This window comes from Carassius carassius, chromosome 20, assembly GCF_963082965.1.
Source record: "Carassius carassius chromosome 20, fCarCar2.1, whole genome shotgun sequence".
Lineage (NCBI taxonomy): Eukaryota > Metazoa > Chordata > Actinopteri > Cypriniformes > Cyprinidae > Carassius > Carassius carassius.
This window is the reverse complement of record NC_081774.1, coordinates 4,430,865-4,457,042: the sequence shown is the minus strand read 5'-3', so window position 1 is coordinate 4,457,042 and position 26,178 is coordinate 4,430,865. Positions and strand designations below refer to the sequence as shown.

Genomic DNA, 26,178 nt, shown 5'->3' with positions numbered 1-26,178 from the left:
CAGGGTTTTAAAATCAAACTTAAGATTGAGAACTTTAAGGTCTGCATAAATAATTAGACCGACGCACACGTTCAACTGCAAGTTTAATTATTCAAGACATTTTATTCAGTATGCATATGTATTAAAATTACCCTAAAATATAAACATTTACAAATTAGAAATTTGTCGATATGATAATGTGTTTAAAGAAAAGCAATACAATTATTATTGGGTAATACTTTAGAATAAGGTTCCATTAGTTAATGTTAGTTAACTACTTTAGTTGACATGAATGAAGCAAGAACAATCCTTCTACAGAATTTATTAATCGTAATGTTAATTTCAACATTTACTAGTGCATTATTCAAATAAAAAGTTGTGCTTGTTAACATTAGTTAATACACTGTAAAAGCATGAACAATGAATAACTGTATTTTCATTAACATTAACAAAGATTAATAAATACAGTAGTAAATGTATTGTTCATTGTTTGTTCATGCTAACTAATACATTAACATTAACTATGGAACCTTATTCTAAGGTGTTAGAATAAGTACAGTACTTTGTACTGTATTCAGTGATTTTGGTCTTTCCTTCCCATGACAGGGCGGCACAGAGATGAAAACCTCCTAAAATAATTACGATTTGTTATACCATTGAATATATTTATAACTCGGGACCTTAAATTGACATTAAGACCTCCTAAGGACCCGTGGGAACCCCAAACTAGCTTTTGACACACACTATTGAGGACACTGTAACTATAGGCTGCTTCAAAGGAAGTGTGTAACTCACCACTCGGTTCTGTGTGCGGTTTTGCTGGGAAACAGTTGAGTGTTGCTGCTGCTGCTGCTGCTGCTGCTGCTGCTGCTGCGGTTGCTGTTGTTGTTGTTGTTGCTGCTGCTGCTGCTGATCATTCCGCTGTTTCATCTGTTGCGCTTCCTCTCTCTGGATCTCCAGCAGAGACTTGGTAGCTGGTGGCTGCTTGGCCACATTGCCCCAGCCTGGGAGCTTTGTCTGAGGTTGCTGCTGCTGGAGCTCCTGCTGCTGTCGTCTTTGCTGCAGGGGCGAAGAACAAAGATCAGATAAGCACCACCATAGAAGAGATACGTCATCCACTAATGATTCTCATTTCTCTACGAAATGGGAAACGGAAACATGTAATTTACGAGAGAAAGTGTGAGATGAGGAAGAGGAATCCCCGGCATACCTCTTCTCGTGTTTGTCGTTCTCTCTCTTCCTCCAGTTTCTGGATTTCAGCGAGCGACAGGGCATTTTGGGATTGTGAGAGGGTGGTTGCTGTGGTCGACTGCTGACCCCACTTAGAGGATGAAGGGAGCTGGGGACATAAACATGAAAAACAAAAATACAATAACTGCATCAACAAAGTTACAAAGTCAAAGTCACCTTTATTTATATAGCGCTTTAAACAAGATACATTGCGTCAAAGCAACTGAACAACATTCATTGGGAAAAAAGGGTCAATAATGCAAAAATGATAGTTAAAGGCAGTTCATCATTGGATTCAGTTATGTCATCTCGGTTCAGTTAAATAGTGTCTGTGCATTTATTTGCAATCAAGTCAACGATATCGCTGTAGATGAAGTGTCCCCAACTAAGCAAGCCAGAGGCGACAGCGGCAAGGAACAATCATAAATACACTTTTTGTAAAATAATCAGGCTTGTGATCAAACAAAAGGAAAATTTGTACTCTTTGTTCAAAATGACTACACAATATATTAGTAATAATGATAACGTCTAATTATTACGGCTGCTATTATATTTATAATAATTACAGAAAATACTTATATTTAAATTATAAAAAATGTAAATCAATAATTACATTACAATTGCAATAATACTATTGCACTGCAAAAAAATAAATGCTGTAAATTAACTAACAATGATAATGTCTAATTTGCCGCTGCATCACCTTCATCTGCGCGAGCTGCTGTTGTTGCTGCTGCTGCTGCAGTCGACGGAGCGCCTCCTGCTGTTGCTGCCGCTGCCTCTGTAGCTCCTGCTGCCTCTGCGCCTCCTGCTCTCTCCTCTTCTGCTCCTCCTGCTGTTGCCTTGCTAGTGCTGCTGCCGCGGCCGCTGCCTCCTCTTCTAACCTCTTCTCTTCCTCACGCCGCCTCTGAGCTTCCAGTTCTTCCTGTTTCCTCCGCTCCTCTTCCTTCTGGAAAAAAAAAAGATCAATTGCCATGCATTACTCCTAGTAACAACAGTAGGCATAGATGAAGTCTCACATTAAGAACAGCAGTCATTTTACAAAGGCTTTGAATGTGGCTCAAACAATTAAGACCTTAAATCCATTTGATAACAAATGTCTGTGTGCAGGCAAGTCTTACCTGTTTACGGAGGAATTCTTCCCTTTGTCTCCTCTCCTCTTCTCTTCTCCTCTCCTCCAGCCGACGGAGTGCGTCTTCCTGAGCTAACCTTTCCTCCTCCTCTTTCTTCCGGCGCTGCGCCGCCTCCTGCTCCCGCTGCCTCTGGAGAGCCTCCTCCTACAGAGACACAAATGCTGCATTAATATCACTGAGCATCAAAGAACCACTCACTTAGAATTCTGACCATTAAAACAGATTAAATGACAACAAGTGCACAGTGAGTGTTTGCACAACAAACTTGAGGTAAAAGTAAAAACTCATTCCTCTGTATGGTACCACATTCTCTAATGTAATGCATTGAGCTGAATAATGTGCACTGCATATTTTCTCCTCTCTCCTGACCTGCTTTCGCCGTGCTAGCTCTTCTTCCTCCAAACGTTTCCGCTCTTCCTCTTGTCTAGCACGCAATGTCTCTTCCAGTCGTTTCCTCTCCTCCTCTTCCCTTATGGCACGAAGCTCTGCCTCTTGTCTCTCCATCTCAAGCTTTAAAGCAGAAGAGAAATTCAATAAAAAAAAAAACATTTACAAAATTAGTTGCATCAGTTATTTTTCGAATAATTAGTACTATTACAGTTTTTATGAATATTTTGAATAATTTTAATAATTTGAATTTTATATACAGTCCTTACTTTTTTTTGTTTTAGTTATTCTAGTTCATCAAGTTAAACAATGAAAATAAGAAATGTTGCCTTGGCACAAGTTTAGTTAAATGTTTCAAATAATGTCACAAAATGGCATTAAATTCATGTGCTCGTATAACAAATCTTCTTTACCTTCAAAGCTTTGGCTTTCTCCAGCTGCATCTGTTCAATGGAAGACGCTTGAGGCATGGAGTCTAGAGGCAGATCCCATACGCTACTCCCTTCCCAATCTAAAAAAGACAGCAAGATTGAATTGTACGCATCTGGCACAAATTCTGATACTCAAGAAAACTTTTGCATGCCGCTTTAATAGGACTGTGTGACCTAATTTATTTAAACTTGCAAACTGTGATATGCTTATTACAACCGTTTACAATAACTGAGCGATTTCAATGCTTCAAAATGTTACAAAAAGATGATTTTTGTAACCTTTTGATGACCGAAGACCTATGCAGATAATCATCAAGCAGGCATGATGTTATCATAGAAAACAAGTCTGAGAAAATGACTTAACCCAAAGTAACCACAGCTGTTGCTGACAATTTAGTGGCAAAAGAACATTATAAATGTTACAATAATGCATAATTTAAGTAACACCAGATTTTTCTACAATATTGTGCTCTCAAACACCACATGGAATGAAAATTCATGACAGAACACAATATACTGGATCTTGACATGCATCACATCTAACTCTGTAATCTATGCTACAGATTTTGATATTTATCAGTATGTGAAAACTGCAGTTAATGTGGTATGAGATTCTGCCAAGAACATTACAAATTTTAAATTAAAAAAATAACGGGAAAAACACCATACACTGTTCCAGTTAAAAGCAAAAGCAGCTCTGAAAAATGTCACAACTCTGTACTGCATAAGTGGCATCTATTCAGCCGAGTCAAATAACTTGCAACAAGGTTATACCATGAGACGAGCATGACTCATATCCAAAACTAAACAAGTGGCGAAAACAAGCACACCTGACACACAGTAAAAGCACTGCAGGAAGACCAAAGCACTTTTTCCATTCAGATCTACTCTTGACTCAACTGCTCAGAATTTCTACATAAAAAGAAACTTTTACATAGTATGAAGTGAGCAGCTGCCACCACTGAACTCAAAACATCTAAAAAATTTGCTGTGAGAGGCAGATGATGCGTAAACTGTTCAAGCATAAGGGAGGTGGAAAGGTTTAATATTTCTAAAAATTCATTTCTTAAAGGGATAGTTCATCCAAAGATGAAAATTCAGTCATCATTTACTCATCCTCGATTTGTTCCAAACCTGCATGTCTAAAGAGCTGATGGAAGTCAGTGAATACTGTCAACTGTTTGTTACCACAATAAATACCCGCTTTTGTGCTCAAAAGAAGAAACTCATACAGGTTTAGAACAGGTGGAGGGTGAGTAAATGAGCACAGTTTCAATTTTGGGTGAAATAACCCTCTTAAACTAGGCAAAAGTACATTTCCAGTTCTAAATGTTCAGACGTACTGCTGGGAGTGGCGGGCTGCATGTTTGGAGAACAGGATGCCTGAGTGGATGGGTTCTGCATTTCCCAAACAGATCCCGAGTCTGGCACCGACATGGAGCGTGTGACAGGAGGTAAAAGGCTCTGTTGCGGCTCTGGGGTTCTGCAGGGGCACACAAATCAAACTGTGAGATTGAGTCACAGACGCTTAACCGCAATACCAATGCAATGTAACACCACCCACACTTTGAAGTAGTAATATAATACATCCCTCTGTTTGCTCTGATGAGTGAATGTGACAGAAAGACTGAAAACAAAAGCCATTTAATCGCACCTGATCTTGAGGGCCTGATGGAGGAGGAGATTGAGCTGCTGCTGTTGTGGAGGAGGTGCAGAGCTTAAAACTTTCTGCTGAGCCAGAGCATACTGCTGCCTGAGTTAAATAAGATAATGTAATAAAGTCATGCATTTGCACTTCTTAAGAAATTAACATTCAGCAAGGATTCATTACATTTATAAAAAGTTAGACTTTCATAAATGTTAGAAAAGATTTTGATTCCATATAAATGGTTTTCTTAAAAGGTCTGTTAAACAAAGAATCATAAAAATGCATTAGGCTTTTCACAAAAATATAATAACTGTTTTACCACTGGCAATAAGAATAGTTTTTTGACCACTAAATGAGCGTATTGAAATTAAAAACAGGTGTTTAAAATGTTTATGTATGTGAAATGTTATGTAATTACATTTACGCATTTAGCACTTATGTAATAACATTTCACAATATTTCAATTTTTATTGTATTTTTGATCAAATAAATGCCACCTTGTGGAGTATACTAAATGTAACCACAATCTACTTAACTAGAAAAAAACATTAGTTCAACAAATGGTACAAGTTTAGGGCAGAACAATGGAAGACAGAAGAGTGTAATGGAGCTTTGGAATAGATCATTCTTTGCAGTTCATTCTGTCATCATACCTGAGTAAGTACTGATATTGCAGCTGCTGTAGCTGATACATATTTAGAGCATTGATCTCCTGTTGTCTTTTTATCCTCTCTTGATCTGCATCTCCCTATATACAAACAGATCACAAACAAATCAAAACTTTTAGGATGCTGAAAAACTGGGGAAGACATCCTGGATATGGCATTTCACGAGACACATGAGAGTCTTATTACCAGTATGGGGGCTAGTGCGGGGCCTGATGTAAAGGGCACTCGCCCCCACAACTTAATCATCTCTCCCAGAGGCTGGAACATCTCGTCACAGCCTCGCTTCACCTGTAAGGTCATGGTGAAATAGCCTGCCTGAAACCACTCGGACATCTCCTGGTTATTAAACGGACCTGTGAGAAGACAGACAGTCTGGGGTCACTGAATGTGGCTATTCAGAGTAGCACAGTAACATTTTAAAATTCTTTTAGGGTTAGAGAGGCTTCATCAAAGACAAGGGGCAAGAGATTGTAAGGTGCAGGTTTTAAACATGCAGAAAATTTAGTGACAAAGCAAAGTAATTCTGTAGTTAAGAATGTAATCAGTTTGTTTAAAACAAAACATAAATATGTATTTTTTTTATTTACAATGCTGCATCATGAGTAAAAAACAAAAAAACAATGAACGAATAAATAACCAACTTAAGTTTTTGCTTTTATACAAATTAAATGGATATTATGCCAATATGCTTAAAAACATTTAAAATAGAAAAACACTTGACATGTAAAGGCTATCACTTTAAACTATGTCCTTATTCAGAAAAAAAGTGTACATGTTCTTCATGTCTTATTAATATTACTTATAAAAAAATAAAAAAAACTACCATTCCAAACGTTGGTGTCAGTACATTTTGCAAATCCATCCAAATGTCAGCCTTACCATGATTTTTTTTTTCCCCCAAAAGAACGAAACGAAATGTATTTTACTGCATTAACGTGCTTTAATAGAAATTTGAAGGAAATCGGCACATTTATCCACCACATATGAGGGGTGCACCCAGAGTGAAACTTCATTTTCATTCGATTGTATGTCATGTTTTCAAATGAGAGATCAAAGGCTGCCAATTTTTTTTATGTCAACAGTAAAAAAAGAAAAAGAAAAAAAAAGAAATGGCATGCATGTCTGCACGTTGCAGATGATGATTGAGGTCTTATTATGTAGGTCTACTGCTGTGATCGGTTTCAGGCTTAACCTATAATAACATTTTACAAATTAATTCATTCTAATAACATTTTAGAAATGGCATCCTCAATGAAAACATCATGGAGATTTAGCATAAGACATTTCGATCTTTCTATGGATTTCTTCATGTTTTGTGAGGCAAGTAGCCGGTGCATTGTTGTAGCCTAATGCCACTCAAAGATGAGACGGTAGAAAGCACATCCTGTTTATTTTCTCTATTTAACAAAAACACAAAGTTTTGGTGTTATTGTGAGTGTACCTAAATAAAGGCAGATTTTTTTATTAAGCACTGACAATTGGTGCGTCTCAATCAGCTCCCTAGCTTGTGAATCAATAGATTATGTACATGAATTTGGTCACTGGTAAGTTCACTGACACACTGCACATTGGGACAGTAATCACTCAAATTCCAGTTACATGACTACCTACAGCATCAACGGAAAACATAGAACGTCACTGCATTAATTAATAAACAAAAGAGAGGACCAATCAAATTTTATATTATTTTTTATTCTTTTTAAAACATATTCTGTTACATGTTCTCACAACAGTTCAGCCAAATATTAATCATAAATGTTAATTAAATGTGTTTAATTCCTGTCTAGCAATGTGAGTTTATGTTGAAATATACTAAAAATGGTCTTTTCGAATCTTCTATCGCATGTCATTATATTTATTGAGTTGGCTCATGTGGTTTATGTTTCGTGCTTCAGAAATGTGACATTTCCGGTAAGGAGCGCCAATGCTCCCTACTGATCGGTCTCTATAGAGAAGACCCTTACTCCTCATCTAGTATCGTGTAGAGCCCTTGGAAGCTGCAGTGAAACTGTAATTTTGACCTTCAACCATTTGGTAGCTGTTGAAAACCACTATAAGGAGAATAATCCTGGACTGTTTTCATCAAAAAACTATTCCTTTTTGACTGAATAAAGAAAGACAAACATTTTTTTTGATGACATGGGGGTGACTAAATTAATCACGAAATTTAAAATTGAAAGTTAACTAATCCTTTAATTATATGAAGAGTTATTAATATATAAATTTTCTGCCCCCATGTCTTGCTCTTGAATCATGCAGTCAAAAGAACACACTCTAAAGGTGCACATGCACTAGTTTAGACTTCATCATCATGTAATGTGTACGCATGCCCTCTGTTGGTATTTTGCTTGGTTTTTGCGAAATACTCTGTCAAATCACAGTTCATTAAAACAACTATCACGATATTATTGCAGATGATATATATCGCACACCCCTAGTTTGGATCCTGATTTACCTACCTTGGATCTCTCCCTGTGGATCTTTGTAAAACCATTTGAATGCAGCCTCATGGGTAGTGGGAAGAGCTGTGGGTTTGTGACCAATCTTAGTTACCAAACGCTCATCGTCTACGCCACCATCCTGCAGGTATGCCACCATTTTCTCTGCTTCCTGTTACAATTTGAAAAAAAAAGGACGTGAACTTTGTCTACTTTTCAAACATTCATTCTCCACAGCAGCATTAGAAAGCAGCTGATACACTTTATAATAGCTTTGCTGTGCATTTAACATTTTTAATTTATTTAAAGGGGTCATATGATGCGATTTTTCTTTTCCGTTTTTTGAGCGTTACAAGCTCTTGGTGCATGAAGAAGATCTGTAAAGTTGCAAAGACTAAAGTCTCAAACCCAAAGAGATATTCTTTATCAAAGTTTAGACTCTGCCATGCCCCCCTAAAATGGCTCATTCAAACACGCCCCCACGTCTACATCACTATGTGGAAATATTTGTGTAATGCAGCCCAAATATTCACGCAAAGAAAGAAGGCGTGGTTTAGGTAACCGCAGTAAGTGTTGAAGCAGCCATGTCAGGGAGATGCTGTGTGTATCTAGGCCAAAGCAAAAGCACTTTATTTGGCCTTCTGAAAGTAGATGCATTTAGGAATTTTCAAGATTACTTACAACAGAACAAGACCACATTTTATGGACGACCGTTTCGTGAACCTAGGAGAGGAGGTCATTCTGACTTTGCTACGACAATCTGGTGCTTCTGAATCAGTTACTGTAGATATGTTTTGTTATTAGTTTAAGTATTTGCTATCGAATGTTCAAATTGAGAGTTTTCCTCATCGTGTGTGTGTGTGTGTGTGTGCGAGAGAGAGAGAGAGAGACGGTCACATAGTGGAGTCAGCTGTCTGTTATAACCATCTGTTGCTTGTGTTCTGCAAACACATACAAGCTTCATCATTGTGTCTGTCACACCACTCTGTTCTCCTTTCAGGCTTGAACCAATGGTAAAACTAAGGACATTATTAACTGTGTTCACATTTATTTGATGAAGCTCACGATTATGGAAAGGGGCGTTTCATTTCCGACAAGTGCTTGTGGTGTACGGCCAAGAACAATGCACTGGGCCAATTGGCCAATCAGAGCAGACTGCGCTTGTCGGATGGAGGGACTTTGTTGAAAACAACGCGTTTGAGAGAGCCGGGGCATAGAGGACCTACAATAATGTATAGCATTTGAAAAATAATGTGTTTTTTGAACATTAAAGCATGTCAACATATTCTGTTACAACAAATACACAAAATAACGATCTGTAATCATATGACCCCTTTAAGCACCAGCTTAATATTCAGATGTAACCACTGCTGTACATTAAACAGCCATTCAAACCTGCTCAAAGTGCTTGAGTCCCTCATACTCATCCATGTCAGAGGGCAGGGCAGAGGGACAGCTGATAAGGCCCACAATGCCCGTGGAGTGGGGGAGAGCAGGAGCCAAAGCCACTGGCATTTCTAAAGGCTTGATCTGCTGGGTTTGAGTGGGCACCGACTGAACGGGCAGCACTGAAGATGTTGGGACCGGAAGATCTGGAAGCAGAAGCAGGTTTTAACTAGAGATTCCTCAACTGAAAGCTACAGAACTTTATTTCCAAAAATATTCATTCACAAGTATATATTAAAAGTAAATATCAAACAATTAAATCGCATCCAAAATAAAAGTTTGTGTTTACATAATATATGAGTGTGTCCTGTGTCTTTGTACTTATGTATATTTAAATACAAACACATACATGTATATATTTAAGAAAAATATCACATGTTTATATATTAAATATTTATATATAATCTAAAATATAATATAAATATATAAATGAATACACAAGTATTTTCTGTATATATACCGTATATACACAAACACAAAAAATACAGTACACATACATAATGTAAACAAAAACTTATTTTGGATGCAATTAATCATTTGAAAGCACTAGTAAATATTAATTCATGCGATTATTACCTGGGAGTGTGTTTGTGACATGCGGTATGGAAATGGCCTCCACAATGCTATTTGGTAGAGTTGTGTGTAGTGGTGCTTTACTGAGTTCAGGTCTGAGTTCTGGTACCGTCGTTCTCTCCACTGGTCTTTCACTTTCTACAGCCTGCTCCGGGTGCACAGATGGAATTGGAGCTGGGGTTGCAGCCTTGGGAGGCGTTACCACTGCTGGAAATGGAACCGCAACTGGTGATGGCTCTTCTGATTTACTGCCTACTGTAAACCAAAAAATACATATTTGATTAAAAACAGTGACAGATTGATTGTTAAAGGGCTGTTGAGACATTAGCTGATATTGTATAAGACTGAAGACTTCAAAATGGGAAAAAAAATGTACAGTCTCGTTGTAAAGTTTGAGGTTTTTAAGATTAACATTTAAAGATTGTAAGAAAGAAGAACACTTTTATTCAGAAAAAAAATGAATTTATTCATTTAGACCATTTTACTTCTATTCAAAGAACACTGATAAAGTATCATGTGATAATAGGAAACGTTTCTTGAGCAGAATATTAGAATGATTTCTGAAGACTGGAGTAATGGCTGCTGAAAAATCAGCTTTTCCCATCAACAGAATAAAATACATTTTACAATATATTTAAATAGAAAACATTTATTTTAAATTGCATTTCACAATATTATTATTTTTACTGTATTTTTGATCAAATAAATGGAGCCTTGAGTCTTCTTTCAAAAATACTTTAAAAAACAACTGAACAACTTGAAATCTGTTTTGGATTTCTAGAGTGCCCCAATGAGACTGCCTTCTCACCTTCATTTCGATCACTCTCACATCCTCCTCCTGTGTCAGTATCTTTGGTTTGTTCTGATTCACTGTCATCCTTTTCTGTGCATTCTTCATTCTCCTCCAGTGGCCGGAAGTCCAGCTCCGCCTCCTCCAGGATCGGCTCCTTAGGAGCTTTCTAAATGAGCAATTAGGAAAATTCACACATCAAAATACATTAATTAGGATCAGACATCCTCACTTATTACTCAGTAATATAGAATGAAGGATCAAAGATCAAGAACTCACTTCCAACGCCCTCACCTTAAGTGAGAGGAAGGCCCCAGAGGAGTCAAATGTCCCTGTCTCCTCCTCTGCATCTTCCAGACACCATTCTGGCAAACTGTCTCTTTCTTCTTCTACACTCCCGCTGCCTGACCGAGGCCTACGGTAACTGCCATCTTCACCCCTTGAGTCGAAAGGCAAGCGACGACGTTGATCCGGGTGTTCCCGCCACCCTGCTGATCGCGGACCATCTGCAAATGAGGAATTTCTTTGGATCACAAAAATTACTAATTAAGTAAACAAAGTCCTTGAAGAAAAAAATAGCGTGCAACAAACCTGGACTTGGAGGACACCATCGTTCATTTTCCCGACGAGAACCTGCAAGCCTCCAGCCCCCGTCATCATCCTCACCATTCTGCTCATCTCGAAATGTGCGCCAGTTGTCACTCTCTGAGCGAATAAACTCGTGCTTTCTAGCGTTACCTGCACCAGAATCCTCATAATTTGCCCTTACTTTTTGGAAGAAAAAAAGAACAAGTAGTACACGTTGAGCATTTGAAGCTCAAGAAGAATGTCTTGCATTTGTTATGTCGTCATCGTAAAGTAATGTAAAAAAGAATACAGTAAAAAAAAAAAAACACTTCATATTCTGAAATTTAACTTTAAAAAGTAATGTAAAGCTCATGTAATGCTGAGTTTTCTGCAGCCACCACTCCTCCTCTAGGGTCACATGATATTTAAAAATCAAAATCATTATAATATGCTGCTCAAGAAATATTTTGCATCAATGTTGAAAACAATCAAGTTGTTAACTATATTTGTGGAAAAAGTGATACTTTTTTGATAAAAACAAAAACAAAACAAGAACAGCATTTATTTAGAAAAAAAAAATATTCTGTAACAATGTAAAAAGCTTTTACTGACATTTTTGATCACTTGAATGCATCCTTGCTAAACAAGTATTAATTTCTTTAATTTACTAACTTACAGACTTTTAAACAGTCTTGTACATTTTATATGTCTGTCAACACAGAGAAGCACTTACTGTGATTGAGAGGAAAATGGGCTGGTGCTCCATCTATGGACAAACAGATTCAGTTGGGTCAGCAGCGATACATAATGTGATGCATTACATCATGTCTCACTTTGTAGGGGAAAGTGGTGTCAGATGCGTCACTTTTTTTATCACACAATCCATAATTGCATTGAGTTTTTGCATGTAGAAAGTGCTTATAACTTTTTCATGCAATCTCTGTATACGACCCTGCAGCTGTATACGACCCCTTCTAAGTACATGGTAACACATCTCATCCCACTCTCATTTATATTTTAAAAATCTAGCAAACTAACCTGGATCTTTTCGACCTGGCTTTTCAAACCTTCTGTCTCCCCTGGGTAAGAAAGAGAAAATGATCAGGTTAACGTCGAACCAAATGTACAAAACACAGACAACTAATATATTTAATTTATGCCTCCTCTTTTTATTTCAGATCAGTATCTGGGCTATTATAACAATACTTTTTGGCACTCAAGGACCCGATATAATTCACGTAAAATCCAAGAAATAGTGTGACATTATCTACAACTCCATGACCAGATGCTTTCTTAACAGCTGTTTTCTCATCGTTGTTATTTTTGTTGTGAATTTATTTTTTTAATGAGAGGACAGGCTGCATCAAGACATTTGCTGACAGTATACCACTGCAAAGGTCTCTGAACCTTTTTTTAACACTAAGAAAGAACCAAAAAAATAATTTGGCCATATGCATTGCAAAACCTTTAGCCTGCATGTTACCTATCTGTAGCATGCTATAGATTTGCAATTGCTTACAGACAGTTTGTGCGGCAGGTGCTATTCATTTTGAATACCTCTCCTCCCAACTCTGGGAGCGATGCATCTCTCTTGCTCCACGGCCAAAACCTCCCTCCACATCATCAAAACTTCTTTGGTAAAACCCTCCATCTCCTCTGCCCCTCCCTGTCAAACAAACAAGAAAAGGGCTCATGAGCACATGCACTAGTCTCACCTTAATTCTGCATGACAAATTCAGTCTGTACTGAGACAACAACTACATAGGAAGGAAAATGTTACACACGGTCTGCACTCTGCTCTGGTTTAACAGAAAGTGCAGTATTTCCGCTGCTAGACATGTATTTAGTTACTGTACATCTTTTGAGCAGGAAAAAAGTAAAGTCTGTGGTTGCAACGCAGCTAACCTCGCCCTCGTGAAGAACTTCGGCCTCTGGGTGCCCCTGTCACCGTCCCACCACCCCTTCCTGTCAGACGGAGTACTGCTGCACTGTTTACAGACATGGAGAAATTTCTCTGTGGAGACATACACACATGCAGAGGAAAGTAAGGGCCAATACATACATAGCTGCAAGCTCAGCAAGGGGTTGCGTGAGAGCAAGACAGCAAGTGGGCGTAATTCCTTATCCGTTTCGACCACAGCATGTGATAAAATGAGAATGCCACTACTTGAATACGTAGGCACAGCTTTTCATTGAAGTTTAACCCAACTTCAGTTTCACAGAGAACAGAGAGCTGCTGGAGAAAGCACCTCATTGACACTTCTATACCATCTGCAAGTCTTCTGAGTAAACGGGTTAAATTCTCACCTGTTCCTCCTCTGTAAATGGGACTAATGCCAATGGTGGCAGGGGCTCCTCTTGTAAAATAGGTAGAAATTCCTTATCATGAAGATCTACCGGAATCTAAAGGGGGAGTAAAGTTTGGAAACATTTAAACCTGAATATGTAAACTGAACAAGATGCTTTTAGGTAAACGAGACTGAAAGAAAATTTGTCCTTACCACGTTATCCTTTACATAAAGTGCTAGCATCTCTTCTCTCCCGTAGCGATAGTCTGCGAGTTTATACTTTGGCAATGCAGGTGAGAGCGGAGGGGAGGCCACACTGCTGCTACCCACTCCACCAGACAGGGCACGGAGCCTAGGACACAGCCGAGAGAAAACATGCTACGTCATCATATTACACAGTAAACACAAATACTATATGTATGCTTCTAACATTAAGAATCTGTTATTTTATAATTACATAATATAATTATATATTCTATAATTCTGTACTTGATAGCAATTAATCATATTTAACATTAAAAATTTTAACTATAAATATTTCACACACTGAAATTCAAAATTAATTTGGAAAAAACAAAGACAGCATATTTTTAAATAATTCTTTAACGCCACTATTTTAATGAGTAAATATAACGTTAGAGTAAAACTGATGCAATGATTTTTAACATGTAACTGGGCTAAAGTGTTAACTTGAATTAAAATTATCACTTAATTTAAGTGGACTTAAAAAAAAAATTTCACAATGAGAACTGCAAGTATATAAACAGGCCAAGAGGGTTTAAAAGCAGAAATGTGAAGCTTAACGCATTTACACATTTTCAAATCAATGAAGATGTGCTGATGCGTTCTGTGATCAGATCAATAAAAAAAAAAAAAAAAAACTACTATTATGAGAAACGATGAAATGCTTAACTTGTTAGTCAATCGAGTTGTAAAATCAGTGACAATGTCCTGTATACATGTTTCCTGGGTTAAAACTATTTTCTGTTTAATTGACAGCTTGCCAGAAATAACGTCCACAGAGCTTAAGTTTCATTTAGCATAATCACTAAACTTCCAATAAACAGATAAAATAGGCTCTCAAAAATAATCCTGACTAAATCAGCGAACATAAGACAGAACATTTGTGAAATGTTTTTAAGAAAAAAAAACTATTTAGCCTACGTCAAGCCTACGTCAGACCCTGTTGCTGGTGAACAACACTCACCATTCAGGTCCGAAGTTAAGTGTCTGGGTTTCTGCCATTTTCCTTTAAAGTCTGAAGAAAATGAAAGACTATTAACAGCTAAGCACAAAAATATAAATTGACTTCAGTACAAAAAAAAAAAAAAAAAATATATATATATATATATATATATATATATTTATATATATATATATATATATATATATATATATATATATATATATATATATATATATATATATATATATATATATATACACATATAGAAAAAAGACTAAACGTTTGAAGAATGAATAAACAGCAAAAACATACATACATACATACAGGATTGTACACAAAATACAAATTAGGGCTGCACAATTAAGTGAAATTTAATCGCAAAGGCAATAAACCGTGATTAGGCAGAAGCTGCGATTGTCATGCGTATCTTTCAGTGAAGCACAGTTCTGTGATCAGCAGTAAACCTCCATCCTAATCAAATGAAAAAAACACTTATTTTTGGGGGGGAACAAAGTGCTGCACAAGAGAGGTTTACGGTTAAAATTGAAAAGAAAACAAATGTGATTATTACTTTAAAAATAAAGAATTTTAAATATTTATTATTAGTAGTAGGATTGTTTTTACATCGAGTCTTAAGACAGCTAAATAATAATATAATTTTGACAGTTTCTTCACATTTAAATAAACTTTTATTTTAACTGTCATGAGGAACTTGCAGCCGCTGTGTATTTGATGATGATAGTTTTGTCAAATTAAACTATAAAATGCAAATGAAGTGACTATCAGAGCAGCTGGAAATGAAATTCGTGTATTCATATCATCATGGCGAGACGACAGAGGTTAAAACACTGGGAGCTTCGTCTGCGCATATGTAAACAAAACATTCATTCATTCATTCTTTCATTCATTGTGGAATTATGGCACCTTTACGCATGATGTCAAATGCTTCCACAGATCCGATTGCCAGGCCCTAGTTCTTATTAGAATTTTCCCCATAATAAAACGACAAATGATTTTGCCGATTTCACAATCCTACGATAATATATCATCTGCGACTATGAACATGATTTTGCATAGCTTGTCAGAGAACTACGACTGTGTAGTAAATGCTGCTCCACCTGAAAGCAGGTGATGGAGACTTACTGCTAATCACAGAACCGCCTTACTGACAAAATGTTCATGCCAATCGGGATTAATCAAGCTCGATTAATCGTGCAGCCTTAATTGCAACCAACTGTGTGTTGAGTGCGAGAGGAGTCAATGATGTGAGAACTACACCTACGCACTTTGAAAAAGAGCATAAATAATAATAAAAATTAAAAAAAACTAACACACAAGGCATCAATGCTGAACATAACTTTCTACTTTTTGGGACATCCCCTTTGAATATGCAATTGCAAATATATACTGCCAATGCAAATACTCGCTAACGCTTATGAAAATACACAGGCGGATCAATTCCATAGACAGTAAAAGAAATGGACACAGCGACCCCATTGGAACTCAATTGAGACAAGTTAAGCCCATTTTTAGCGATTTTTAGCACTTCCGTTTCTGACGCGCAGACTCTAAGCTTGACGATGTCAGCAACCTGTCTGACAGATGTAAATCATCTAGTAGCTGTGCGTGCAAACTGCCATCGTTAATCTTGCAGAGACGGCGAGCTTGAGCGGTGAGTTCTTTGGCGTGAGTGAGCAGGAGTAAGTATTCTGAAATATTTTGTCCCGTTGCTTTTATGGACCCTATATCTATGGGCTTCTCTCTTGGAGTCTCCCCGATTGCCTGCGAGCTTCTCCTCCTGTCTGTACGGTAATTTCTCTACTGTGCGACAGAGAGTCGAGTGGTTATGATGCAATCGTTAGCCTATTTTTACAAAAACTGTTTCTACGGGGCCATAATGTAACATAGAAGGTAATGGAGCCCTTTATACATTGTCGTGTATCTTTAGAAATAATGGACAAATGGAGTCTTTAAACGCCTCAGATGTAAAGTTATTCGCTGTCAAAGTGACGCCAAAATGAATGGGAGTCAATGGGATGCTAACGCAAGTGAACTTCTGCTACAAGATGGCGGCACGCGGCCGACTTCAACTTCCGGTCGACTTCCTTCCCGCCTGATCAATTCCCCCGGAGTGACACCGTTTGTTCAAACATAGATGAAGCAAACACTTTCACAAAGCATGTGCATGATTTATTCAGTTTTAAAGTCCCAGGTAAGTATAATTATATATACAAACAAAGTGCAACAAGTAAACCAACAAGTTTTCATACATCTTTACAACGGTGACACTGGCAGTAATGTATTTTTTGCAGCATATTCTAGAGGTGACCCTCATCCATTCGGCACCTTAAGTAACCCCCTTACTGTGACGAGAGCTATTTTAGGAACTCTCCTGATTAGGAAGGGGTTCTCAGACATCTGTGCAACCCACGCTTCCCTTGACCACTATGTAATGCAACTAACTTTTTTCAAACTTGATTTGAACTGATCACATGTACATAATGTATATTGCAAAGGAACCTTGTCAGACCTGTCAAACAAGATGCATTTAACCTCAAGGGAAAATGAGAGATCTTTTTATTTTATTTGGGTCTTGATATAAATTCTCTTCACAACCACATTATGTAGCTGGCATAACGTCTATACAAAAAAAACAGGAGCGACTTGCTGCTGCAGGGATTTAAACCACGTGCGCAGCCAAATGAGGAAATCCGATCCAGATTACACACGCTCTCCATTAAAAAACAAAAACTAACGTGCATATAAAAGGCAATTTAATCGGTTTATCTGATAGAAACCCACCAAATCATGCAATTATAAGGTTGCATCAGGTTACAAACAGGCATGCACAGTTCAAGTATTTAACAACAGTCAGGCAGGGGGAAAAAACTCGCAGTTGAACACAAAACTTAAGTCAATAAGGCTAGTTTTGGTTGAAAACAGATGGTCAACAGATTGCAGTTTTTACACAATTGGCATTGTACAGCCCCTTTTGAAATTTCACGGATTTAATACGCATTAAATGATCGGTTTCTATCGATGTGATGTGTGTGGCATGTTGCATTTGTGGTCTTTTAGAGGCGATCAGAAGGTCCGAAAAGATAACTAGATAAAATGTCAACATCAGCTGTGGCTTGACCAGTCTAGAAGGTTAGTTTAAGTGACCGTGTGTAATTGATCCGTGTCGTGGCCTAACATGTTTTTATTCCCGCAAACCTCAAAAGACCGATAAATGTCAGTTTAAGGTTTCAATGACCACGTCACTGTCGGTCCATGCCTTCATACTCCCTCTAAGCAGACGAAGAAAACGCCAATAAATCCTTTTAGATGAAATATGTACTACTGAAATGACTGCTGCAGATGCCATGTAACGTTACCCGTTTAAAGAAGAGTTTAATAAAGGTAAAATATCCTAACCGGACTATCGCTGGACATTCAACTTTCTGACTTCAAACTCCTAAGTTACCAACTTTAAACCAGAGCACGCAGCGCTGCGAAATGTACAAACTTTCAAAAAATGTCGGTATAAATATGGACAGGAGCGCATAAGCACATCGAAGTAAAGGTGTAACTTAAGTGAGTTGACACGAGTTTTAATCCGTGCGGCCTGTGCTCACTGTTTCCAGCCACACCGCATTCCACTACAGCTGCCTACGGGTCGCTGATAGCATCATCAGCGGTAGGCCGGTCTAATCGAGCCCAGTGTTTCCAGGCCTAACAACCATGCGGGCTAGAATAGCGTCGTTCCGTTAAACTGGGGCGGGTCTATGTTACTGAGAGTTAACGAAGGAATATTTAAGTTTTACTTTAGAGCAAAACCGTGTACGCCGGGCCCGCTGTCTTACCTCTACTTTTACTGACAGCGCTGAATTTGTGTGCGAGTGGCGTCTCTCGTTTCGTATCCACAAGATGGCTGAACCTGGGTCACGTGACAACACGTATGCCGAATATTGCCCGGATGAGAGCGAGCGTGCTGACAGCAGCAGTTCCGAAAGCGCGCTCGCTCCCCAACACATACATAATGCTTCCACACACTGCAGATGGAACTTTTAAATGAACAATAGTTATGACCTACACAAATCTGTCCATCATACATTTGCCATAGTTTTTATTGTTTTATATATTTTTTTATAAATTAACATTCACATTATTCTACCCTAGAAATAGTCTATTTAGGCTACATAAATGTATTTTACTAATTTACATTTACAGTTATTCATTTAGCAGACGCTTTTATCCAAAGCGACTTACAGATGAGGACAGTGGAAGCAATCAAAAACAACAAAAAGAGCAATGATATATAAGTGCTATAACAAGTCTCAGTTTAACACAGTACACCTAGCATGGGATTTTAAATAATATAATATAAAGAAAACAGAGAATAAAAAAAGAATAGAGCAAGCTAGTGTTAGAGGTCTTTACACATACACACACACATACAATTGCATAATTAATGAAAATAAAATATAATATAAAAAATTAGAAAGGTAGCTTTTTTTAAAGAATAGAATTAGAATACTGAGTGTTAAAGTTAGAGGGTTGTTTTGAGATGTTGTTCTAAAGCCTAAAAGACTAAAACTTCAACCAAATCTTAGCACTAATCCTTAATGACCAGTTTTGGCTTCTTTTTCAGTTTCAGTTTTTTTTTTTTTTTAAGTGAATATGATTATCTGTTACATAACTAAATTAGGTTTTGTGGAATTTAAACAAATCTATAGTAATTAAAAAATATGTTGTTGTATGATGTTATGTTATTTTATTTTATGCAGGGTTTGTTCCCCAAAAGTAGCTAGGCCTGTTGCTAGATTATCAAACACACATATATGCAGTGCAATAAAGGTATTGCTAGGAAGGGAAGTTGTCTTGTTTACACTGTTTCTTTTCTACACTGCTGAGTTTTGAGTTTTATTCAAAATGAGTAAAAAAAAAGTACCCTGCTAGAATGCAACAATTACATACATTTGGCATTTTTGCTTCATAAATATTGTATTTATGCTATTCTATGCATTTAAGATCTTAAACATGATTTATTTTTGTCTGCAAAACAAGAAAACAGCCTAATATTAAATCATGATTATTTAATCAGTAAACATCATAATTCTTTTTCTCTCTTCTTCTAGAGCACAGGCGAATAGAGTTATTACCCTAACTCTACTCCTACTCCTAACCTGCATCTAGTCGCAAGCACATGAACAGACAAATGCTGTTTCATGCAGCAATGTAATTCTGAGAAATGACATAACAGAATATTGCACTTTAAAGTACTTATACCTTGTGTGGGTTATGAGTTGCTTCTGAAACAGTCAAAACAAAAAGGAAATAATCTCTATTTCCTCGAACTGTAATGTGATCCTCTTTGCCTCCAACACAAGTGAAGACTTGTGTTCATATGAAACATGGTTACATGTAGCCTGATAATTGCTTGTAAATCCATTATTTATAAAAACATTTTCTGGCAGTGAACTTAAATCAATAAAAGAAAAAACGATAATTATATATTTTTTTAATCTTTTTTGAATTTCTAATTAAGGTTTGAAGTTATTTTTCTATAGATTACCGGTACTGTATATGGAAAGTGTATAATGAAAAATATAATTAGTCTATAAAAAACATTAAATAAAATGGTAAAATAAAAAAATCGAAATATTCTATCAATTTTGATAAATATAGATTATATACAGATTACTATATAAGCAAACTGTACACTGAAAAATGTTATTATGTATTTAAAAAATACATGAAATAAAATTAAAATAAAAAAGTGAGAAGCAACACTTTATAGGAGATTGAATTTAAAATAAAAAATGAGAAGCAACACTTTATAGGAGATTGAATTATATTTATATTTTGTACTTTTTTAATTTTAAATGCTCTCGTTAGTGTGATACACATTTTAACCTCGCAGTGGATATGAGCTCACAAGAGCCGCATACATCATACTTGTAAATTAACTAAAATAGATTAGGATGAAGTATAGTATGTCACACACCGCAGGGTGTGTTAACTTCCCAAAATCTATTTCATGCCAGCTATACCCATCTTTATGAGCTTTGATTGTACTGACTAAGAGAAAATGAAGTAGCCTACTTACAGGCTAACAGGAAGATATAAGAACAGTACCAAAGGCATGTTTCTGTTAGCAAGGATGTGGTCACAGACAAAACCTCTGAAAACAGAAGTGCGACTAACTTCAGTTTTCTTGATAGCATTTAAGGGAAAGTATCTCCTGTGAGACACGTCCTGGTGAGCAGACAGTCATTTCATTTAACACAATTATTTTGTGTGTGTGAGTGTGTGTTGTATGTCATAACAATCTCTTTTATTGAAATCAGTTTAGATATTGCAGAGGCATAATTTCAGTAAATGTATTCTCTCTTCAAATAAGTTTCATTATTAGGAAATTGCCTGCTGCTTCATTTGAAATGTTGTGTGTAAAAATATTATGGCTGTATGATATAGAATTAGTAACATAAGTACTGTGTAAATAGCACTGTTATGCTTTGTAGTGTACAGGAGGGACAAAACTAGTCATCATTTCATTCATGATACTAATGGTGATTTTTGCAGACCAGACATGGTTTTGTAAGAGATGCAGCCCACATGTCTGAAAAAGAGAAAGACTGTGGTTTATTGACATGTATCTCAAGATATGTAGAAATAGATGAAATGTCAAAGAGGTTTAAGGTTTGGCATAAGTGGGAAGCTTAAATATTGTCTGTACTTCACAGATAATGCAGGAGAAAAAAAAGACATCCGCCAGTTTGTCCTGCTTAGGTCACATTTAACGGATTTTGTTCTTGTGGTTTATTGGTTTGCAAAACATTTTAGGCAGCAGAGGTACGACCTTCACAACTCTGCTTATTTGTATGGGTGATATGAGATGAAAGCAGGTTGTTTTGTCGGGGTGTGAATGTATAAGCATGTGTTTGTCAGAGTGTGCCAAAATTGGAGGTATTTTGTAATTTCATTGTTACACAGTCACAATTTCCTTTGCATTTATTTTTTTACGGTTTGTTTAGGTTTCTTAAAAAAGATTTATATGAGTGCATTACTACGGAAAACTACCACCAGTTTCACTCAAGGAGAAATGATACTTTGAAGTCATCGGCGAAGGTAAGAATATACTGATGAACTAAAGAGCGGCAAAAATTTTACGCAGAACAATTGCAAAAAAAAAACTGTCAATGGTTATATTTGTTATTTTCTCATTGTTGTTTTTTAAATTACTGTATTTTGAAACAATAAATTAACCTTTCTAAATATTTAAATAAAAATGTTTAAGATAATAATTACAATAAATAAAACAAATGTGCAAAATTGCACCAGTGATTAATTTTCGATTGTAATGACAAAGCATGAGAGAATTTTAATCTTTGGAGCAAAGTGCTTCATTCAATTAATTATAGTAAATTCTGTTTATTAATCTTGCTAATATTTGACTTCAATATGAAACAAGAGTGCATGAGAGTTTTTTTTTTTTTTTTTACTACACCCTGCCTCATTTTTTTTGCTGGAATGATAAAAAAAAAAAAGATTTGTCATACAGAGTAAATAAATCTTGATCACTAGCAAATCAACATCATGTTCAGTTTTTAAATAAGTGGAAACTTGTTCAAAATGTGACCAATAGAAACTTGCCTTGTAAAATGTTTGATGTGTCTGAAACATCATAATGAAAAACGAGGTTCAAGTCATCAGGTACTTTCTGCATGCAGCTTCATTTTGCCTTATTAACAAAAATAATTCCCTTACTATTTTTTTTTTACATTTTATTTTAGAAAGAAGCTATGCAGTTCTTTGTTTGAAAAGTCTGAGCAATGCAGTTTTTTTTTTAATGCATATAGAAAACAGACCTAGCGTGTTGCATTCAAAGCATCCAATTTTTTTTAAGTTGCTCTTTTTTAAATCAAATATAATTACAATAACTGTTGCATCAAGCGAAAATAGAAAGCACAACATCGATGACTGTGCATATGACATGCAAATTTCACTTGTGAAAGTTAGAAATTTCATGAAAACCTATGTGATGTGTTTTGCACCTCTCTCCATGCCAGTTTCACTATGACGAACTGCTCAACTACAGATGTGGACACTTTAACACAGATTCTGGACTTGGTGATTTACGTGCCTGTCCTGGTGTTCGGCTTGGCGTTAAACATTGCAGCACTGGTGGTGTTCTGTGGACTGCTCAGAAAATGGACCGAGTCCTCCATCTACATGACCAACCTGGCTCTGATGGACCTTCTGTTGCTACTGCAGTTGCCTTTCAAAATGCATGCAGCACACCACAAGTGGGCAGAAGAAAAGAAGCTATTTTGCTCCTTTCTAGAAAGTCTTTACTTTGTAGCTATGTACGGTAGCATCTACACAATTGTGTGCATCGCCATAGACCGGTACATCGCCATAAACCACCCATTTCAAGCCAAGCAGGTGCGTTCCAAAAAAAACGCTTTGATTGTTTGTAGTTTCATCTGGGTGTTTGTTATGGCAACAACTTCACCCATCTACTCCTTCCGGGAAGTGAAAACTGGGAATTTCACCTGTTTCCATGGCTTCTCTGAGAGGGGTTGGAGCACTGGAATAATCGTGTGCCTGGAGGTCTTTGGTTTTCTGTTGCCCACGGCAGTACTGGTGGCGTGCTCTATTCAGAGCATCCGAACTCTCAAAGCATCAAAGAACAGCAACCACAAGAAGCAAGCTGGTGTGAGAATAATCTACAGCAGCCTAGCGGCCTTCCTTGTGCCCTTCACCCCCTGTCACGTGGCCATATTCCTGCAGTATCTTGTCCGTAATGGCTTTATTGCAGACTGCAAACATCAAAAGAACATTGCCCTTTTCATACAGGTGTCAATAAACATTGCAAACGTGACCTGCTGCTTAGATGCACTGTGTTACTATTTCATTGCGAAGGAAGTCCGATCCACCAAGGAGACGTTTAGACTGTCCATGAACAGAGTGAGAACCACCAGCACCTCAGATGCCTGAGGTATATTAAGTTTATTCATCTTTCAGAATGTGTTCTAATGGATTTCTAGTGGAAGTAAAGGTGTGGTTGTAACAGCTAAATTTTGTGGTCGAAAAAAGTTTATTGTCAATAGTGAAGTGTGAAGCACAGCTCACAAAAAAAGTAACTTTCAAACCCAACATCCTTCTTTTGGTCAGCTCAGCAAATTCACATGCCAACTTGAACCCACTGCAAATTTGGCATGGGGAAATTTTTCACCCTCACTCGAAAATCCAGATTGTGTGGATTCCTACTGAAATAACCTGATTTAACTCAGGATAATTTTTTTAAGTGTTAGCACAAGATAACTGATTTTAACTGATTTTAAAGGTTCTTGAGGTTCAGTGCATGTTTTATGGACATAAATGGACAAACATTGCTCTTCTCATTCCAACTGAAGGTACTGTAGTTCACCCAAAATTTACTCACCCTTAAGTCGAAAACTGCATGAGTTTATTTCTTGCTTCTTTTTGAAGATAAAATATTTTGAGAGATGAGAAGGTTTTTTTTTGCCATGCATAGAAAGTCATTGGGCTTGTTCTTATGTTAAGAGCAATGGGAAGTAAGTGCAAAGGTGATATGTGCACTGTGTAAACATGATGTTACTGTAGTTTTAGACTGAATGTAAACATGCATGTGTCTCACTTCCAGAAAAACAGAATTATTATTCCCCAAAATGAATATAAACAATGAAATGCAAACTCAGAATATGACACAAACCAGCAATAATTAAATATGTTAAATAACACAAATATAATTTATGTAAAATCCCATTTTTAATCAATGTTTTTGCTGCTGACATTTGATGATCCAATTCTACCATACAAGTAAAAATGACTATGATTAAACATAACGTTTGTGTTTGCAACATTGTAACATTTGCAACTGTACAGAGGTGAATTTACATTTCCTTCAGTCTGAGCCTGATTCATTTCCTTTTTGGTCTGAAAGGGCTTTGTACATTTGACAAAAATAGAACTTAGAAAAAAGCAAGCTCAGCTAAGATTTAAAAAGTAGCAAAAAGTAACATAATGCATTACTTTGCACAAAAAGAAATTAACATAATTAGTTACTTTTTAGGGAGTAACACAACAGCCTATTTTAACACATTAACTTTCCCCAACACTGCTTGTATTCTGCAGAAGAAACTCACACAGGTTTGGAACAACATGAGGGTGAGTAAATGTTGACAAGTTTTCTGTTTTTACTGTTCTTTTTTTTGGTGGACAATTCATTTAATTCTACAAAGTGAGACAAATATGAGAAGAAAAAGGGAACAGAACAAAAACTTTACCATGATCTTTAGAACGGCACATACTCAACATTTGTCTGGACTGGAGTTTAAGATCAGGATCACCTATATCCAGTTCTTTTGTGAAATGGAAATTGAAATCTCACAAGACTTTAAATGTTAAATTAGATAACTATCCTTCCTTAAAACCACATCCTTGAAACCTACACACTCCAAAGCCATGAAAGCGAACACCCACAGAAAATGATAGCATTTGAGAGCATTTCTGATTGGCTAAAAGTGGGTGGGCTGTTCCCCTGACCCATTTTTGCGGTTTTTGAGTCTAGGGCTATAAGAGAGACGGGTGTAATTTCTCAAGACTCCTATTTTATGTTGTTTTTTTCTTTTTGCTCTTCTGAGCGGTTATTAGTTAAATAGGTCTGTGGTTAACACAAGGTCAAGAAATTGTACGCTATGACTTAAAATACACCAGTAAGATACACTGTGACGTTTAAGCTTGAACTCGTCCTGAAAGAGGCAGTTGACTAAAGGAGAACAGAGGTGGTCCAGAACATTAAATGTCATCACGTCAAACAGGTAAACTCATCTACTCACTAGTCTGCTTTTACAGGCTCACAGAAAAGAAAAATATCTTTAATATAAGAATGAAAGAGTTGTCTGAAGTATCGTGATGGTGAAGATGAAGTCATGTGACAGCAGTGTAGTTCATTTATAGCCTACATTTAGCTTTTTACTTCTGGTGATTGTACTGAGGATTCAGGCTTCAACATTTCTAGAAGTTGCTCATTTGTGAAGTAATTATTATGAAATAAACATGTAGCAATGGTAAGCTTTTTTTTTTTTGGTCTCAGATCTTATTCTCCACAGTAATCCAAAAGTCAATGGAAAATTCGTATTGGGTTTTTATTGAGGAAACCAAAGCCAACTAAATATATCATCACTGCAGCGCATTATTTAATGCCAATTTTAATTCAAATTTAAATTGTGCCTGTCACACTTACGATGAATTTCTGATCCTGTGATAAGGATTTTGCCCCAAAGGTTCTGTATTTGTCTTATCTCATGCTATCTCTGTCAACATGAGAAAACCTGAGGTCTTCATGCTCACACGCGATGGTCGTCTGAAAAACATTCTGAAACCTTCACAATGACTCACAA

General features: G+C 36.7%; 2 protein-coding genes across 7 annotated transcripts in view; one reads left to right on the top strand and one right to left on the bottom strand.

Annotated features, from left to right (window-relative positions):
* The window catches only part of gigyf2 (GRB10 interacting GYF protein 2), a 33,830-nt gene that overhangs the window by 4,896 nt on the left and 2,756 nt on the right, over positions 1-26,178 (bottom strand). The window contains exons 1-24 of one of the 4 annotated variants that reach the window (XM_059501246.1): positions 18,610-18,724; positions 14,786-14,836; positions 13,792-13,930; positions 13,598-13,693; positions 13,196-13,304; positions 12,848-12,956; positions 12,329-12,369; positions 12,024-12,056; positions 11,315-11,491; positions 11,003-11,229; positions 10,742-10,892; positions 9,937-10,185; positions 9,310-9,506; positions 7,936-8,086; positions 5,663-5,829; positions 5,462-5,556; positions 4,815-4,913; positions 4,504-4,643; positions 3,143-3,240; positions 2,712-2,852; positions 2,331-2,486; positions 1,913-2,158; positions 1,190-1,318; positions 775-1,038 (exon numbers count right to left, since the gene is read on the bottom strand). In XM_059501246.1, coding sequence (XP_059357229.1) covers positions 775-1,038; positions 1,190-1,318; positions 1,913-2,158; positions 2,331-2,486; positions 2,712-2,852; positions 3,143-3,240; positions 4,504-4,643; positions 4,815-4,913; positions 5,462-5,556; positions 5,663-5,829; positions 7,936-8,086; positions 9,310-9,506; positions 9,937-10,185; positions 10,742-10,892; positions 11,003-11,229; positions 11,315-11,491; positions 12,024-12,056; positions 12,329-12,369; positions 12,848-12,956; positions 13,196-13,304; positions 13,598-13,693; positions 13,792-13,930; positions 14,786-14,823 — 3,252 coding nt within the window. In that variant the 5' untranslated portion in view covers positions 14,824-14,836; positions 18,610-18,724. Of the gene's footprint in view, positions 1-774; positions 1,039-1,189; positions 1,319-1,912; positions 2,159-2,330; positions 2,487-2,711; positions 2,853-3,142; positions 3,241-4,503; positions 4,644-4,814; positions 4,914-5,461; positions 5,557-5,662; positions 5,830-7,935; positions 8,087-9,309; positions 9,507-9,936; positions 10,189-10,741; positions 10,893-11,002; positions 11,230-11,314; positions 11,492-12,023; positions 12,057-12,328; positions 12,370-12,847; positions 12,957-13,195; positions 13,305-13,597; positions 13,694-13,791; positions 13,931-14,785; positions 14,837-18,609; positions 18,725-26,178 lie in introns of those variants that run through there. The other 3 variants (XM_059501247.1, XM_059501244.1, XM_059501245.1) reach the window with 3 other exon arrangements.
* The window catches only part of LOC132096097 (G-protein coupled receptor 55), a 35,160-nt gene continuing 29,924 nt past the window's right edge, over positions 20,943-26,178 (top strand). Inside the window, exons 1-3 of one of the 3 annotated variants that reach the window (XM_059501250.1) lie at positions 20,943-21,018; positions 21,784-21,877; positions 22,819-24,040. In XM_059501250.1, the coding sequence (XP_059357233.1) occupies positions 22,826-23,749 (924 nt within the window). In that variant the 5' untranslated portion in view covers positions 20,943-21,018; positions 21,784-21,877; positions 22,819-22,825 and the 3' untranslated portion in view covers positions 23,750-24,040. The other 2 variants (XM_059501251.1, XM_059501249.1) reach the window with 2 other exon arrangements.